This window comes from Anser brachyrhynchus (assembly GCF_964034855.1).
Source record: "Anser brachyrhynchus genome assembly, chromosome: 5".
Taxonomy (NCBI): domain Eukaryota; kingdom Metazoa; phylum Chordata; class Aves; order Anseriformes; family Anatidae; genus Anser; species Anser brachyrhynchus.
The window spans coordinates 37,882,239-37,897,478 of NC_137699.1; the positions used below are offsets into that span (position 1 = coordinate 37,882,239).

Below are 15,240 nucleotides of genomic sequence, written 5' to 3' on the forward strand. Positions count from 1 at the left end.
TTGCACAATGTTTCTTTGAAGCAAGGGCATCTCTCATTGTGTGGCTCCAGATAAGCCTCACCCTTTGCTATAGCAGCCTCTTCTCCCCCCGAGCCCACAGCGGCTGCCCCACCTGCATGATGGGGCCACCACGTATCTCTGCAGGCATCGTAGGATTTGGTTGCAAGCATTCACATAATTAAGCACCCTCCTCGGTGCCAGGTTCCTCTCCCTGCCCTTCACCTCCTTTTCCTTCACCTTACAGATGGGGACTGCAAAGGAGCCACCAACAGGGACAAGGCAAAGCCACCCAGGAGTGGTGGCCAGTGTTTTGGGGACCCCAGCTCCTTGCTGAGCACCTGTCCACCTCCAAAGCTGACCTTTGCTTTCAGTAAAGCTTGCACAAACTTGTAATCGTTAACTAGTTCCCCCATAATGGGCTTGTTATTTCTGCAGGACAGGGTTCGAAAATGCGAGACATCTACAGTAGTAAAGATTTTATTGTGCTGGCAGCAGACTGTAAAACTTGATTACATGACACCAGGGATTGCCTAAACCTGGTTCCCACTGATGCAACTGCCTGGGGTTGGGGGGATGTGAGCAAGGGAGATGGCTTCAAGTCACGTCCAGCGGTGGTTTAGCACGAAGGGCAGGAGCCAGAAGCAACCCACTTCTACCTAGAGGCTTCCACCCTTCAGCCAAGTTAGCCCAGTGTGGAGCTAAGGAGCTGGGGCTGAGTGGAGGTCATCCAGCCAGATGGATATTTGTCCCATCTCTGCTTTACCATGTGGAAATCATGGGGAAGTCCAGTCTGGGAGGAGTGCGTTGAGATTTTGCTGTAGAAAAACATTTTCCATCGAGAAATGGGATCCTCTTGCCCCCCTCAATTGGCTGCTGACACGGGATTTTCCCACCCTAAGACAAAACTTTCCACAGTTTATATCTATTTCATATCTGTTTATATCACTGCTAGCATTTTTCATATTCCAAAGGTCCATTTATGGTATTAAAAAAAAAAAAAAAAAAAGCTTTCCAATAAATAATCAAAGTTATCATATTTTAGAAGGGAAAAAAAATCCTACTAGGAAATTTCTGCAGAAAAGTTGAAGTCTGAGCCAATGCAATATCTTTTTTCCTTCCAATAAATCTTCTAGCTTAATTTTGCACCCACACCATAGCAAGCCAAGAGGGGTTTCTGAACACTCAGGCATCAGCAGCCCTTCACCTGTTTCAGCATGTTGTAGAATTGGGCTGAGCTTTTCGAAGCTGCCTTCAGGATTTGGTTGGCCAAGTGTAATAAAAGCAACAGACTAATAATTTGGCCCTCCCAGCACAAAAGAGACTTTTTTTTTTTTTTTTTTTTTAACGTCAACAAGGTAAGCCCTGCCCCAGGGAAGCCCAACAGGGAAGCTACCTACAAGGCAGAAGATAGTGGATAAAGGAGCCTTCTTACAAACTCCCACCATCAATAAAATAAATACAAGTTAGGATGAGCTCAGGTAGCATTCAAAAGCGCAAGAAGGAAAACCCTAAATGACAAATCTCAATGTGTGATTAACCTGGGGAACCTGTAGCTCCAGAGCCTTTCCAAGGCAGCCATTGGGCTGAGGTGTCTTCAGAAATGGGCCTCGCAGCATGTTGTGAACACAGAAAAATGACCGCTAAGGGGATTCATTAGGTAACTTTGCAAATTGCCCCTTAGTGTGATGCTGGGTGGGGGCTCAGTGCTCTGGAGGCAAGGTGATAAAATGTCAGGTTTTATCCTATGGAGCCACTAATTCTTCATCTTTTCCTAGTAGAGAGAAGGTCTGAGTACTCCTGTCTCCCTGAAACCCGAGACCCTCTTCAGGGATAGAGCACTAGGTCATTCAAGTACATCAAATATCTTTTTTTGAGGGGAAGGGAGACAGAGATAGTGTTACACATCATGCAGAGATGCTATTAACTGTAGTTGAGCATCACAACTTGGATTTATTAGCATGAGGATGAAAGACCCACATGGCAGGGGATGTAACCGATAACCTTGTCTCGCATCCATTTGAGCAAATGAGTCCCCTTTATGTGTGCTCGCCGGAGATTTAACACTTTTCACCAGCCTTTTTGCAGTCACAGTCATTTTAGCAAACATATGATACTTCACTCTCAAAGCCATGACAGGGGTCCACTTCCTACATGCAGGTGGAAGTCATTGGGAGGAATCGCTTTGGCAACACAAGAAATTGAGGGTCTGGTTCAAATCTCATGCTATCCGCTGATTTGGGTGAAATTCCTTCTGAATTATACTGTGTGCAGAGGATCGGGAGTATTCTAAATTAAGCAGGCAACAGAGTTCAGGCAGATGGTGTCTGAGCTGGGACACACTGGAATCGTGAAGGATCACACATCTCAGCTGTGTCAGGCTCTCCGCTAGATCGGTGGGCACTACCTGAGTACTGTACCAGTCAGATCTGCTTTGTTGTTTTCTTCATACTCACCACACCATCACCAGAAATGCAGAGGAAAAGAGTGGTCCCTTCCCACAACCCACCTCTGGAATTTGGGAATCACATCCTTCAGGACTGGAGACGTGACTAACCAGTGGCTTCACTCCACTGGAGCCCTTCTTCGGTCTACTATTAGGAGACACCCCTGCGCTGGTTAACATGCAAGTCATTTTTCCAAGCTCTCCCTCTCAATGATGAGTTCTGACCATGTAATGTATTTTTGTAACTTAATTTCTGAAGGAAAAGTGAAGTGACAGAGAATTTATGAGGTCATGGCCATAAGAATTTGTCTCCCTGAGAAGGACCAGACAGAGTGGAGATGACCAGCTATCTCCCGGTTTCTGTTAACCACCTCCAATTTCCCCTACAGGATATTGAATTTCAATAGCCCACCACAGCAAGTGCACTCAGAAAATATATCAGTATCACAGGCCCAGCTCAGATGAGCCAGCTTTGACTTGCACAAACATGAGAAAACAGGGGCACACTGCAATGCTCACACTAAACATGGTGGCTGCTCTGGCTGCCCTCAACCATGGAGCACAACAATTCAAGAGGTCTGATTTGGGCCCCCCACCTGAGCTAAAACAAATATCTGCCATCTCCTGTGAAAAGCAGGCGTTGTTCCTCCCCCGGCCCAAGCGGAGGACACGTGTCTCTCAACATGAACCTCAGATAGCCTTCGTGCAATAATGTGTTTTCCTTCCTCCGGCACCTGACTGCAGCGTGGTCACACCAACAACTCGGTCCCATCGCTGCATACTTTCCAAGGGGATATTAATCAAACATATTAACCTGTTTGCCTTTAATTTTACATTTCAGAAACAGCTGTTGGCCACCCCAATGCCAGCAGTGCCTATTGCCAGCATTAGTGTCATTAGTAATCATTGCAGCTGTAATAGCGCCATTATCTCCCGCTAAAAGGGTCGCTGATGGCTCACCACAGAGCTTCAGGGAAACAAAAACAGGTCAGCTGAAATGAGATGGAAACTGCAAACTGTTGCTTCTGTCTTAACTTACCTCAAGGCCTGTTGATGCCATATTGATGGAAATTAATGTGCACAAGCAGCAAACATTTAGGTGGGAGCGTCACTGAGAAGGTGGGGCTTGTACTAGCCCCTGTGTCACTTGGGCTAATGTAAAGCATATAAATATGGGAAAGAATGGGGAAATTACCACCAAAAGGTCTTCATCTCCAGGAGCAAACTTCTCTCTATCGCTTGCTGCCTCTTCTTTAGGTAAGTCCGATTGCCTCCCGTCTAGCTTCTAGCTGGGTGTGCAGCTGTTTTCTTTAGTGGATGTAGCAGCCGGTGACAAGTGCTGGCTTGCTAGTCCAGGAAAATGAGGTCTCCTCAGATCTTTGAGCATGTTGTGTTGTTTTTGGGACAGCATAAAGAACAGCCCTTTCTGACTTGGCAGAATGGGTTTCTCCTCTGAAGGTGTCTGCTGATCTCTGCTCTCCTGGGCAGGTGCACCACAGGGCTCGGCAAGATGATTCTTCCAAAATAAATGCCCCTACTCTGGGCTGAGCTCTGTTTTTCCAGAGCTCTTCTGTCCAAGATCGGTGCTTGCACTGCAGCCTCAGAGCCTGTGTACACAGGCATTGGCTAGAAAAAGCCCACGTATTTTAACCCTACACATTTAAATGCCCACAAAGGCTGTGTTATGAAAGGCCACTCCATATATAGGTGTTGGGGTCTAGTTTGGCAGTTTAGGAGGAGACAGCAGGGAGGCCAGGAATGATGAGAGCAGGTGGATGGAGATGGACTTCTGGTTGTAATCAGCATTTACTCTGACTTTCTGAGCCTGATGCATAAAGCTCTCTTTCCCTCTTTACGAGGTCCAAAGGAGCTAAAGGGCATAAGATGGTTGATGGCAGCTTATTTCTCCCTTGTAGCCCACCCTGCGTCTGCTCTTCTTCTTACCCCTAGGCCTCATTCTCCTCACCATGGCTCTCTGGATCCGGTCGCTGCCTCTCCTGGCCCTTCTCGCTCTTTCTGGCCCTGGGATCAGCCACGCGGCTGCCAACCAGCACCTCTGTGGCTCCCACTTGGTTGAGGCTCTCTACCTGGTGTGTGGAGAGCGGGGTTTCTTCTACTCCCCCAAAACCCGACGGGACATTGAGCAGCCTCTAGGTAAGTCAGGTTGACCATGACTGTGTCCGTATGCTATGTGATGCAAAAGGCAGCCACCTATCTTTGATGGTGACACCAGGAATGTCCTTGATGGGGAATGCCAGGAATACCTTTGATGTACCAGCAGCATCGTATTGCCAATGAAAATATCTTCGGGTTAAAAAGGCAGGTGGCAGGGCAGGCAGGGGAAGAGGATTTATGAGGCAGAAGGAATTGTCAGTCAAAGCTCGAACTTTTCTGCTTCTCTTTTGGAAGAGAGAGGCTGAGAACAGCAACATCCCAACCCGTGTGGGGTGTTACGCTGGCCTGGGAGTGACCGTGGAAAATAAAGGCAGAAGGAACCCAAGGTTCCTCCTTCTGCACCAAGATGGGGCACTTGTCTCCATCCTATTCCTGACCCACTCTTGTCAAGTATTGTCATAAAAACCTTCTGTCTTCTGAAACTGCCCATTCCCGTGCTTAACTGATTTCCTTCTTGAATATTGCTTCCTAATATCTAACCTGAATGTATCTTGCTGTCTATTATTTCTTGTCTTCTCCATAGCAGACAAAGGGAAGAGTCTACTCACTTATGGGTGCTTTTCAAACTATTTAAAGACTATTTCCATGTCTAGTTTTAACCTGCTCTGAGCCAAAACCCTTTGACACCCCCAGACTGCCTTCCCAGGGCATATATACTAGAACTCTGTCACGCAAATTGTTCTGCATTTGGTCCATAACCTTACTTAATGGTGATGCCTGGAGAAGCACACAGGACCCCAGGAGAGGCCTGGTCAGCGCCAAGCAGAGTGAGCAAGCGGGCAGAACGATATTGCATGTTTTCCACACCACATTCTTACACAGGGGTTGTCTTTTCCAAAGCAGCAGTGTGCTGTTGATTGATAGAGACCATTGTCCCCCTTGGCCACCAGTCAGATGTATCTTCAGTCCCTGAAGGACCACTGCCTGGTGGTCCACCACGGCCTACTCCTCATCCTGGGTGTGCAACGCAGCCTTCCTGCCTTCCTCTAGCATCTTCCCCATTTCTTGCTGAGCAGTATCCCTTCTTTTCAGAGGGTTTCTATAGTTTCCAAGGTAATTTTGAGTACTAATCTTGCCCTTCAACAGGCTTGCAGCCCCCCCACAGCTTTATATTGTTTCGTATTTCACGGTGGTAAATGGATTAGCCAGAGCAGGTTGTGATGGAGCCAGTGTCCATCTTTACCTTATTTTGTACAGCAGATTAAGAAGGCAAAAAACTGACATTCTGCAGCCCCCACAGAAATGCGGTAGGTTGGTTTCCTTGCTTTGCCTTTTGTTTCAGCAGAGCAGTTGTTCTGTAAATCGGTAACACAGGAAACACTTTTATCAGCTCAGAGCTACTCAGCTCCCTGCTACCTGCCCTGCCCCCAGACGAGCTGGTCTCATTCCTACCCAGGAAGACGTTTCTGATCTGGCTCTGGAAGCTACCAGCCTTCAACGAGCTCTGCAAACTCCTAAACTTGTCTCAAACACTATGTCTGAACTTTTTGCTTCAGGGAAACAGCCTGTCCTGTGCTTCTCATGTTCACTTGTGATCCAGCCTGAGCGTCAGAGGAGCTGCAAGCAGAGAGCAAATGACTCCTATCAGCAGCTAAACTGAAAAATTGGAAACAGATTGCAAAACAGAGGCAGATCACTGAAAAACACAACTCCTCTGCTCTCTGTCTGTTGCTAATCCCTTTCCTGAGATGACACTGAGGAATGGTGTGGGGAGCAGTGTGCCATGCAGGGACCTGCTGGAAGTGCTGCCTCTCCCCAGTGTTGTGGCCGCTGAGAGGTGCAGGTGTGGGGCTTCAGAGGTGGGAGCTGGGAGTGGGAGCACTGCACAGGGAGCATGGCCCTTCTCATGGCTGGGAAGTACAGCTGCTTCTCCCAGGGCAGAGGAGATCACCACCACCTGCTGCACCTACCTGCCACCACCAGCCCTGTCCCATACCCAGCCAGCTTTTGTAAAGGCTGCTTTCAGAAGATGGAAATCAGAAGGCACAGAGCAACACAGCCTGGGTTTATTCAGTTAAGCGCAATGGCAAGATGTGCAAGGTCTCAAGCAGGTGGGATGAGGCACTCTGGAGAGCTGCCCCTGAACATGATGTTGGTACCTAGAAGAGGCCAGGACCTATCATCCTACAGCTGTAGTGTGAGGAGATGGGTACTGAAGACCATTATGAGTGGGTCAGAAGATTTGTTAGCCAATTCCCTAAATATTGTATGGAGAATTTCATCATGTCCAACCTGTCTGAAAGTATCTGAGGACTTCCTACCTCTTTTTCTACGACTCTTGCCTGAGCCACCACCTCTTTGTCACATGAGCTGGTTGTGTTTACAGTCTGCTTGCAGCTGGCTTGAAGGATGAAGACAGATAAATCACAAAACATTGACTAGCTATTTCCTCTTCTACTTAATGCTGGGCTAAATCTTTTCTAAGTTTTCCCTTTAGCAAGCTAGCATAATGATTTCTTGTTACTCTTGTGCCTCATTCATTGTATCACGCTTTGGGGACTTGGGGATTTTGCGTCTCGAGCTATACTTTCATGCTGCCCTAGAAACCACATCTTAGTCTCGCTTTCCAGGCACTTTCTTCTGGCTGTTAGGGGCTCTTTTCTTCCTAGAGGAAAAATCACTGTTTTATTTGCCATTTTCTGTATTTTCACTGGACTTCTGGACAGCTCCGCCCACAGGTTTTCAAGCTCGTGACTTGGAGTAGACCAACCATCAGCTTACTTACTAGCTGCTCACCCCAGAGAGGGTGCAGGATTTTTCCTCCTCTCCACGTGCTTGCCTCAGTAAAGTCCCTGTACCCCTGGGTCTGTCACAGCGCCAATACCCACTCCGTTTGGTTCCTTTTGTGCACCATGGGATTACTTTAGGAGAGGAAACTCAGAGCCTGAAGGTGCTCTGAGCACATCAGCTTGGGGAAAAACTTGCAACTGCCTCCCCACTTCCCAGCCAGCTCTCCACTTACAGGTCTGGTGTCTGAAAAAGGGGTCTCCACAGGGCTCAACAGCCAGGGCTGACGTATGGTGAATGATGTGTGGCTTATCTTTTTCTCCCCTGCCAGTGAGTGGTCCCCTGCATGGCGAGGTGGGAGAGCTGCCGTTCCAACATGAGGAATACCAGAAAGTCAAGCGAGGCATTGTTGAGCAATGCTGTGAAAACCCATGCTCCCTCTACCAACTGGAAAACTACTGCAACTAGCTGAGAGGCTGGCAGAGACACGCACTTACACTATTGCACCTTCAAAGCAACTGAATAAACCTTGTGGATCTGTTGTGTCAGTTTGTGTGTCCATGGGCTGCGCTATGTGTCCATGGTTGGTGTGTCCATGGTTGGTGTGTCCATAGTTGGTGTGCCCATGGTTTGTGTGTCCATGATTACTGTGTCAGTGGTTCATGTGTCCATGTCCTGGGGAGGGGCCGAACCATTTACTTTCAGGGTTGGTGGTCTGTGCTTGGAAAAGGCAGTTTTAAAAGGTCCCAGAGCCACCTATCACTTAACACTCAGCTTCTGCCATTCAAATGAAGGGGCTGTGAGGGAGGCAAAGTGGTTATGCATCCAAGGGGGGTACACAGAGCATCCCCACCCTCGGTGCCTGGGCAGACAAAGAGGAAGGGGCAGAAAGCCTTGAATAAGACTTTTCTTTCTAGGGAAACATTACTGGGTAATATGCGTGGAAACATCACACTGGTCAGCTTCCTGCAGTTTGCAGTCCAAATATAGAGAGGCAGCCGGGAGACTGAACTTCCTCAGCTGTGTAACGGAAACAGTCCCGATTAAGTAAAGAATTAAGTCACCTATTAACTGTACCCAGAAAAATCATGGCCGAGTGCCACAACCAATTTAGAAAGTGTGTCCCGTTCTCCATGCTGTTTGTCAGAGGCCCAGGAGGAGTTTTTACTGTGGGATGTGCTTGTTATTCACAAGTATTTGACAAATCAGTCGCAGAAAACAGATTTTAGCCAAGAAGAGTTTCCCTGAGCTGTCTGCCGCCAGTGCAGCATCCATCACTATTGATGCTCAGGGCTGTGCTTTGAGTGTACCAGTCCTGGACCAGATGCTTGCCCTTCCTGACTGCCTTCTGCTTTCCCTTGCTGCCAATAATCGCTTCACACCATGATTTTCATTTCTCATTTAATAAGATATTTGCAGCAGCCCTGAAATTTGCCAGAACCAAAGCACCTCCAGGCAGTCAGAGCAGCAGTATTATTGAGATGCTAACACATGCTGCTGGGCCAGTGCCTTTCTCTCCTGTTTTTGCACCCACAATCCCAAATTTTTGCACATCCATCCCAGGGAGAAGTCACCTTGAGCCCAGAGGCAGGGAAGAGGAGCTGTGGCTGGGTCCACTTGCATGGTATGGGGGAAAAGCACATCCAAGAGAAGCAGATCTAAGGTCTTCCTCATGAGGCATTGCTCCCCACCACAGCTGAAAACCCAAGGCTTGGTGGAGTCACCTGGACTTGTCCTGCATCACCTAGGACCAAGACCTTGGACTCAGCAGCCAGGGTCTGTAGAAGATGGGTAAGCAGAGAGGCTCTTCTACAATAAGGCTGGGACTTGCTAGCACAAATACTTGGCTGGACAAGACAAAAAGAGAGCCTTCCTTTCTACCAACACTTTGCATTTCAGATGGTAGCTGTCTATGCAAGAGGCTCAGACCCCAGAGCCTGGGGCCTCCAACTGCCTGCAGACACAGTGCTTGGAAGCTCAGAAACCTACGCTGGCTACAGACAGACAGAAAACCTGCCAAGAATCACCACAACTTATCCACTGTAGTGAAATATTTGTCTCTACAAACTGCTGATAAATTGAGACACATCTAAAATAGGTAGTGGGGACCCTGACCATGGCATGAGCCTATGCCCTGCACACTTAAAAAAAAAAACAACAAACAGGCACAGAAAATTCTAAGCACCCTTTTTGCCAAATGGTTCTGCTAAGTCAAAAATATCTTCCCCTAGAAAGAAATTGCAAAAGGACGAGCTTTGGATGCTGCCGTGGGGGCCCCAGAAGCGATGCCCCATCGAGGACAGCTGGTCGGAGATGCCCGTCTCGTTCCCTGCCCTCTGCCATTGTTTGGTTTTCTTGCTTGTTTGTTTGCTTTTTTTCTGAATGCTCTCAATTAGGGCTGGTTGGGAAACTGCAAATGCCACGTTTTTTGCTGGAAAATGTTGATTCATCAACATCAGCACTTCCCGCAGGACTGGACCAGTTTTAGCAAGGCTGGATTAGACGGGAGGAAGGGTGGTTTGGGCACCAAGCCGGACCGTGGGAGATGCAGGTGCTTGCTCTGCTGGCATCACTGTGGGGATTTCATCCTCTGTGCCTGATTGCCCAAGACCATGCACTAAACCACCAGGCTCTGGGCTACCCCGGGGTGGACTCTTCTCCTTCCACTGAAAAACTGCAGGAGGTTTGAGCAAATGCAGAGTGGGAATTGTTTCGAAATATGAAGATGAGGCAGGACCAGCTGAAAGATGCTGCCTGATGTTTTCTCAGCGGGTTCGGATGTTGGGTGGGATTGGGTTTGGATACACTGAGTGCCCACCTGGTGATCCCCCTGTGATGGCAGCCAGTGGCCATTCCCCACTGTTCCCCAACCTTTGTGCATCCTGGGAGGAGGAGACAGCAGGTCTTTCGCTCCTTCATCCCCAAAGCAAGAGCTGTCCTGTGTGTGATGTATGGTGGGAGGTGCAGGAGAAAATACTGCACGAATTTAAAAACCAGAGAAGATCACAAATAAAAAATCTTTCTGAGCACAGCTTGCTTTCCAAAACTGAAAATAACATAAAGGGCTTGGACAGGGCCTGCTCTTTGCTTTTTAAGAGTGGCAGTGAGGTGAAGGCCAAAGGAGAACAAAGGTGTTTTTTCCCTTTTTTTTTTCTGCCACACCAGGGAAGGAAGCCTGAAGGCAACCCTAGGTTCTGCACCAGAGCACACAGCTTGAAAACATGATGCTGCTGGCTGGCTTGGGCTGCCGAGAGCCCTTCACCCCCAAAACTGAGGATGGGCAACAGCGTGGGGTGCCCCTCGCTGCAGGATTTCTTTATAACGCCCCTCTCTGCTAGGAAGGAGGCAATTCCCTGCTCACAGACGTGCTGGGGAGATGCCAGATCTGAATTCCTGAAGGAGAAGTGACTCAGGGACAGGGAATGCCGCTTCCATTGACCTCCCTCCCTGCTCCTCCCGCCGGGGCTTTGCATTGTGATCTTTGGGAAGCGAAAACATCCAAGCCCCGTTTATTCTGACTCAGCAGTTGCTTTGAAGTGATTTATTTTTTTATTTTTTTATTTTGCGTTAGTGGTGGGGCATCATGCCCGGCTAAAATATCTTGGCTCCTCTGCTCCTTGCAACAAACTTCCAGAGGTCTCATGCTAGTGGTGGAGGGCAATTTGAAGAGAATGCAAATAAAGGCTTCGCTTCATTCATGCTGGTTGAATAGAGAATTGAAAGCTGAGCCGCAGAGGGGATTGCAAGACAAATTCTTTGGGCTGCGGTGTTGTTAACGCTGCCCAGAAAAGAAAGGCCCAGAGTTGCCCCTTTTTCCTGAACCCTTCCTGATGTGGGCTCTGGTTTCAAGGAAATGGGAGCAATTCCCTTGGAAATGGGAACGGATCCGGGCTGAGCGTGGGTGCATGGTGGCCGGGGGCAGTGCCCGGGTGGCTGGCAGCACTCTTCGGGTGGCAGGCTGGGCTGCGCTGCTCCGGCTTATCTGGAGAGGAAGGCAAGGCTGCCACTTTCCCGGAGCTAATCTGGCTGTATTATTTCCTTTTCCGGGATAGAAGAACACTCTCTATCACCCTGCAAACTCACAAATTCGTTTAGTATAAGAAATAGCTAGATTATACCTAAATACACTCTGATTTAGCTTGACCTCACCAAAGACACCCATTCTGGCCAAAGAAAAGCACCTCTCCTTCTCCTTTCACCCCCCGCAGGAAGAAAGCTTTAGGTCAGCTATAAATTGATCTGGAAAGCCGCTGCCAGCTCATTGTCTCTGGGTGAATGATTCCTAAGGAAGGCGGCCAGTATTTTCCGAGCTCGATGCCAGGCTGGGTCCCACATCCCCCCCCAAACCCCTTGGGCAGCACAGGCGGGAGCAGACCTGGGACAATAACGGGAAGCTAAGCAAGACCATAGGAGCGCACAAGGAAATGATCTGGGCCTTAATCCTTTCCCTCCATCCCTAGCCAGCTTCAGCGAGGTGGACAGGGCTCCCTTGAGCTCCTTTCTTTGCCTGAAAAAACAGGCCAAAATATGACTTTATTTAACTTATTTTTATGCGTGGCAAATGCCAGGATTTCCAGGATGTGCCTGGTTGCTCTCACTAAAACTTCCCATGAAATGTTTTCCCATTTTGGAAGAAAATGGGTAACGGAAACAAATTTGGCTTTTGATTTCCAGGTTGTTGTCGTTTGGCCTTTTAATGGTGGATTTTTTTTGTGGGGGAGGCTATTTTACAGAACTGCCAACTTCTGAAATGTAACTTTTTGTCGGAAAACAGCACGGCTTCCTCTTTTCTAATCAGAAAACGGAAAATCAAATATAAATGACACCACCCGCCCCATGTTGACGATAAACCATTCTGTGGAAGTTTCAATGGAAAAATGTCTACCCTTTTTACCCTTTTTTCCACTAATCAGAAAGCTCATCTGCTTTGGAGGCTGCAGATGTGCCTGCGGGCAGGATTTGCACACCCAACCTTCCAGCTTTTCCTATTTGGCATTGATTGTTGGGTGAGATTTTTAAAAATTATCTCTGATAAATGATCTCTTGGCTCTTGGGCTTCTGCTGATTTCAGTGGTGAGTTAAATCACAGTGAAGCAGCTCAAGGGTTGACCCACTTCTAATAAAACCACCTGTGTTGTGAAAACTGCAGTCAAATTGCTTTTTTTGGTCACTTTTAAAATATCTGCAAGCTAAGAGTGGCCATGCCTTTCCAAATGCTGACGCTTTGCCTTGAAATAACAAATTTCAGTCCCAAAAAGAAAAATGAAAAACAAGTGGGAAACGCTTCTCCAGCATCTCCTCTGCTTTGTTGAGATCCATGACCTCACCCGGGGGACACCAAGTGACACTGAGTGCTGATGTCATGCCCGATTTTCCCTCATGCTTTTAACTGCAGACCCCAGATATCATTCTTGAGATGCTTCCCCTTAATCCTCACCCTGTGCAGAGATGCTCAGGGTCATTGCTCTGGCTGTGCATCCCATTTAAGAATGGAGGGCTGGGAGCGACTTTCAAGCCATTTACATTGGCCCTGGCTAACCTTGCATCACTGCACCTTCTTCACCTCCAAAAAGGCTATTTGCATCCCAATTTCTCCCTAAAGTGGCTTTGGTCTCTGGAGCCTTTCCCGAGGAATTCATCTGTCCTCTTGGACTTCACAGTCCTCACGACCTGGAAAAGATCCTGAGGTTTCACATATCTGTCCAGAGCGCAGCAATTACCCGTGGCTTTGTCACCAAAATAGGGCACCACAAAAATGCTGGGAATCTGTTAAAGCAGGATCCCTGCCATGGTTTTCCCTCCTCCTGCAGTCCCCGAGGCTGCCAGGGGATGGAGCACAGGGCAGCCTGCATCCGGAGCCCGCATCCCTGCCTGGGACACGGCAAGCAGCCATGGGCACCAGGGACACCCACAAATTATGGGGTGAAAGAATACAGACGATGCAAGGTGTTGGAGAAAAACCTGCTGGGGCTCAGTATGTGACGTTGGAGCAAGAAGTTGCATCAAGGCCATTGCCCCATAGGCTGCTCCTGGTGGGGATGCTGGCCCTGACATTGCACGGCTGATGGCACTGTGGACTACCAGCCCTTGCAGGCACCTTGAGCCCTGATGAGTTGGGTTGCTGCTGCTCTTGCTCTGGTCTCTATGTAAAGGTGTTTTTTTCTCTACTAGAGAGGAAATTCAGGTTTATAAGCAAAATCCATCAGCTCTGCTCCAGCATAAACCCATATTTTGGTGAAACACCAAGCGAGGATGGCCCTGACGCCAAGGTGCTCCCTGCAGCACATTTTCCAGTGTGCACTTCCAGCACCCTAACTGCTGGCTCACTTGCCACCCTGCAGCGCAAGAAATCATATGCTCTGGGGAAATTTTTCCTGCCTGGTATTTCCTTGGATGCTACACATATCTATGGAATGTTTTGGGCTGGATAGGCATGTGGTTCTGAGCCAGTCATCCCCTTTTGGGCATACCTAGGCTTAGATCCACAATAACAGCAGCCCCAAATAAAACCCTGGGTGTTTCCACCGCACCCTGGCACTGAAGGACTTCCAGAGCATAGATATATATCTTGAATATGAATACTAACATGTCAAACAAAGCTGGGTCATCTCCCCACACCGTACTACTGCTCACAAGGTGCCCGAATCCTGGGACCTTGAAAGGGCGAAGAAGGGCAGGTGACCACCAGCACCCATCCTGCAATGCAACGTGCTGTTTTGGTTCTCCATTGTGCAGATATTTGGGGTTATACACTTTGCATTTGGAAATCATGTCAGGAAGCTTTGGTTCAGGCCGGGTCTAGGTTGGACCCTTTGTTGGTGCTGTCCTGCCCCACCATCAGGGACAGTGGCACTGGTATCCCCGCTGCAGCGTGTCCCCCAAGATGCACCTGCCCTGGGGAGGGTTTGCTCTCTTCCCATGTCTTTCCAGTGTGAATGAGCCCTAGTAAGTGATTATGAAATGATATTTTAGCCAGCAGAGGGAGCGCTCAGAGTTTCAGACTGTGTCAGCTTGGAAAGCACCAGGAAAATACATAAACCTCAGACCTAAGCAATAGGAGCTGAAACAAAGGTTGTCCCTGGGTCTGGGCTGGTGATGCTCAGCTGTGGGAGGTTGGGGTACGGATCTGCCACAAAACCCCCTAGAGACCTCGGGTACATGGGTGAGCATCCCCCAAGACATCAGGTGAAATCTTACCCATTAATTTAGGTCTGTGTTTGGGCTTTTACAACTGCCCACCAGTGTCTTAAGGCAGAGCTTCATTTGAATTTAGGCCAAACAGAGCAACACGTGGCCAATTTGTCTGACTCGAGTGAATTTAAAGACTTAAGAGCTGGCTGGATCTGTAACAGTCTCTCATTTTAGGAAAAGGGTCTAAGTTATTCTCCATGAAGTGCCTCAGTGGTGGGGAGACCTATCCGCTCACGTACAATAATAGAATTATAATGAGTTACCCAAATGCACATTGGCAAAGGCTCGTGCTTGGTCCTCTCCTAACCACGTGGATCCCCCAGGTTTTTAAACAAAGGCTCCTCAAGCACAAATGAGCAATTTGGAAACTCGTCTCTGCACCAACCAGGAGCTAGAGAGCTGTGTAACAAAGCCAGGTGTCTGTGGGATTGAGTTAGGGCAAGCCCACAAGGGGATCCTGCTGGGGAGTAGATAAATGTCACGGAACCGCCTGTGGAGCGAGGCTCTGCAGGGAGAGTGGAGCACCGGGCATTCGGGGGATCTCTCCCCCAGGTGTGTGGGGCATTTTCCTGCCGACACCACGTTTGTTCCAGTTACAGTGAGCACAGCCCCGGGTGGATTAACACACCCGTTGCAAAGCCTGATAAAAGACAATGGGCCACATTTTCAACGCTAAGCACATCAAGGATGAAAGGGAGCTCGGG

The 15,240-nt window shown here is 48.6% G+C and overlaps 1 protein-coding gene across 1 annotated transcript; it reads left to right on the top strand.

Annotated features, from left to right (window-relative positions):
• Window positions 1-1,489: 1,489 nt before the first annotated feature.
• On the top strand, window positions 1,490-7,882 carry INS (insulin). Its single transcript, XM_080595344.1, has 3 exons — window positions 1,490-3,700; window positions 4,394-4,597; window positions 7,677-7,882. The coding sequence occupies exons 1-3, from the start codon at window positions 3,616-3,618 to the stop codon at window positions 7,811-7,813; spliced, it is 426 nt and encodes a 141-aa protein (XP_080451470.1). The 5' UTR covers window positions 1,490-3,615; the 3' UTR covers window positions 7,814-7,882.
• Window positions 7,883-15,240: the final 7,358 nt, after the last annotated feature.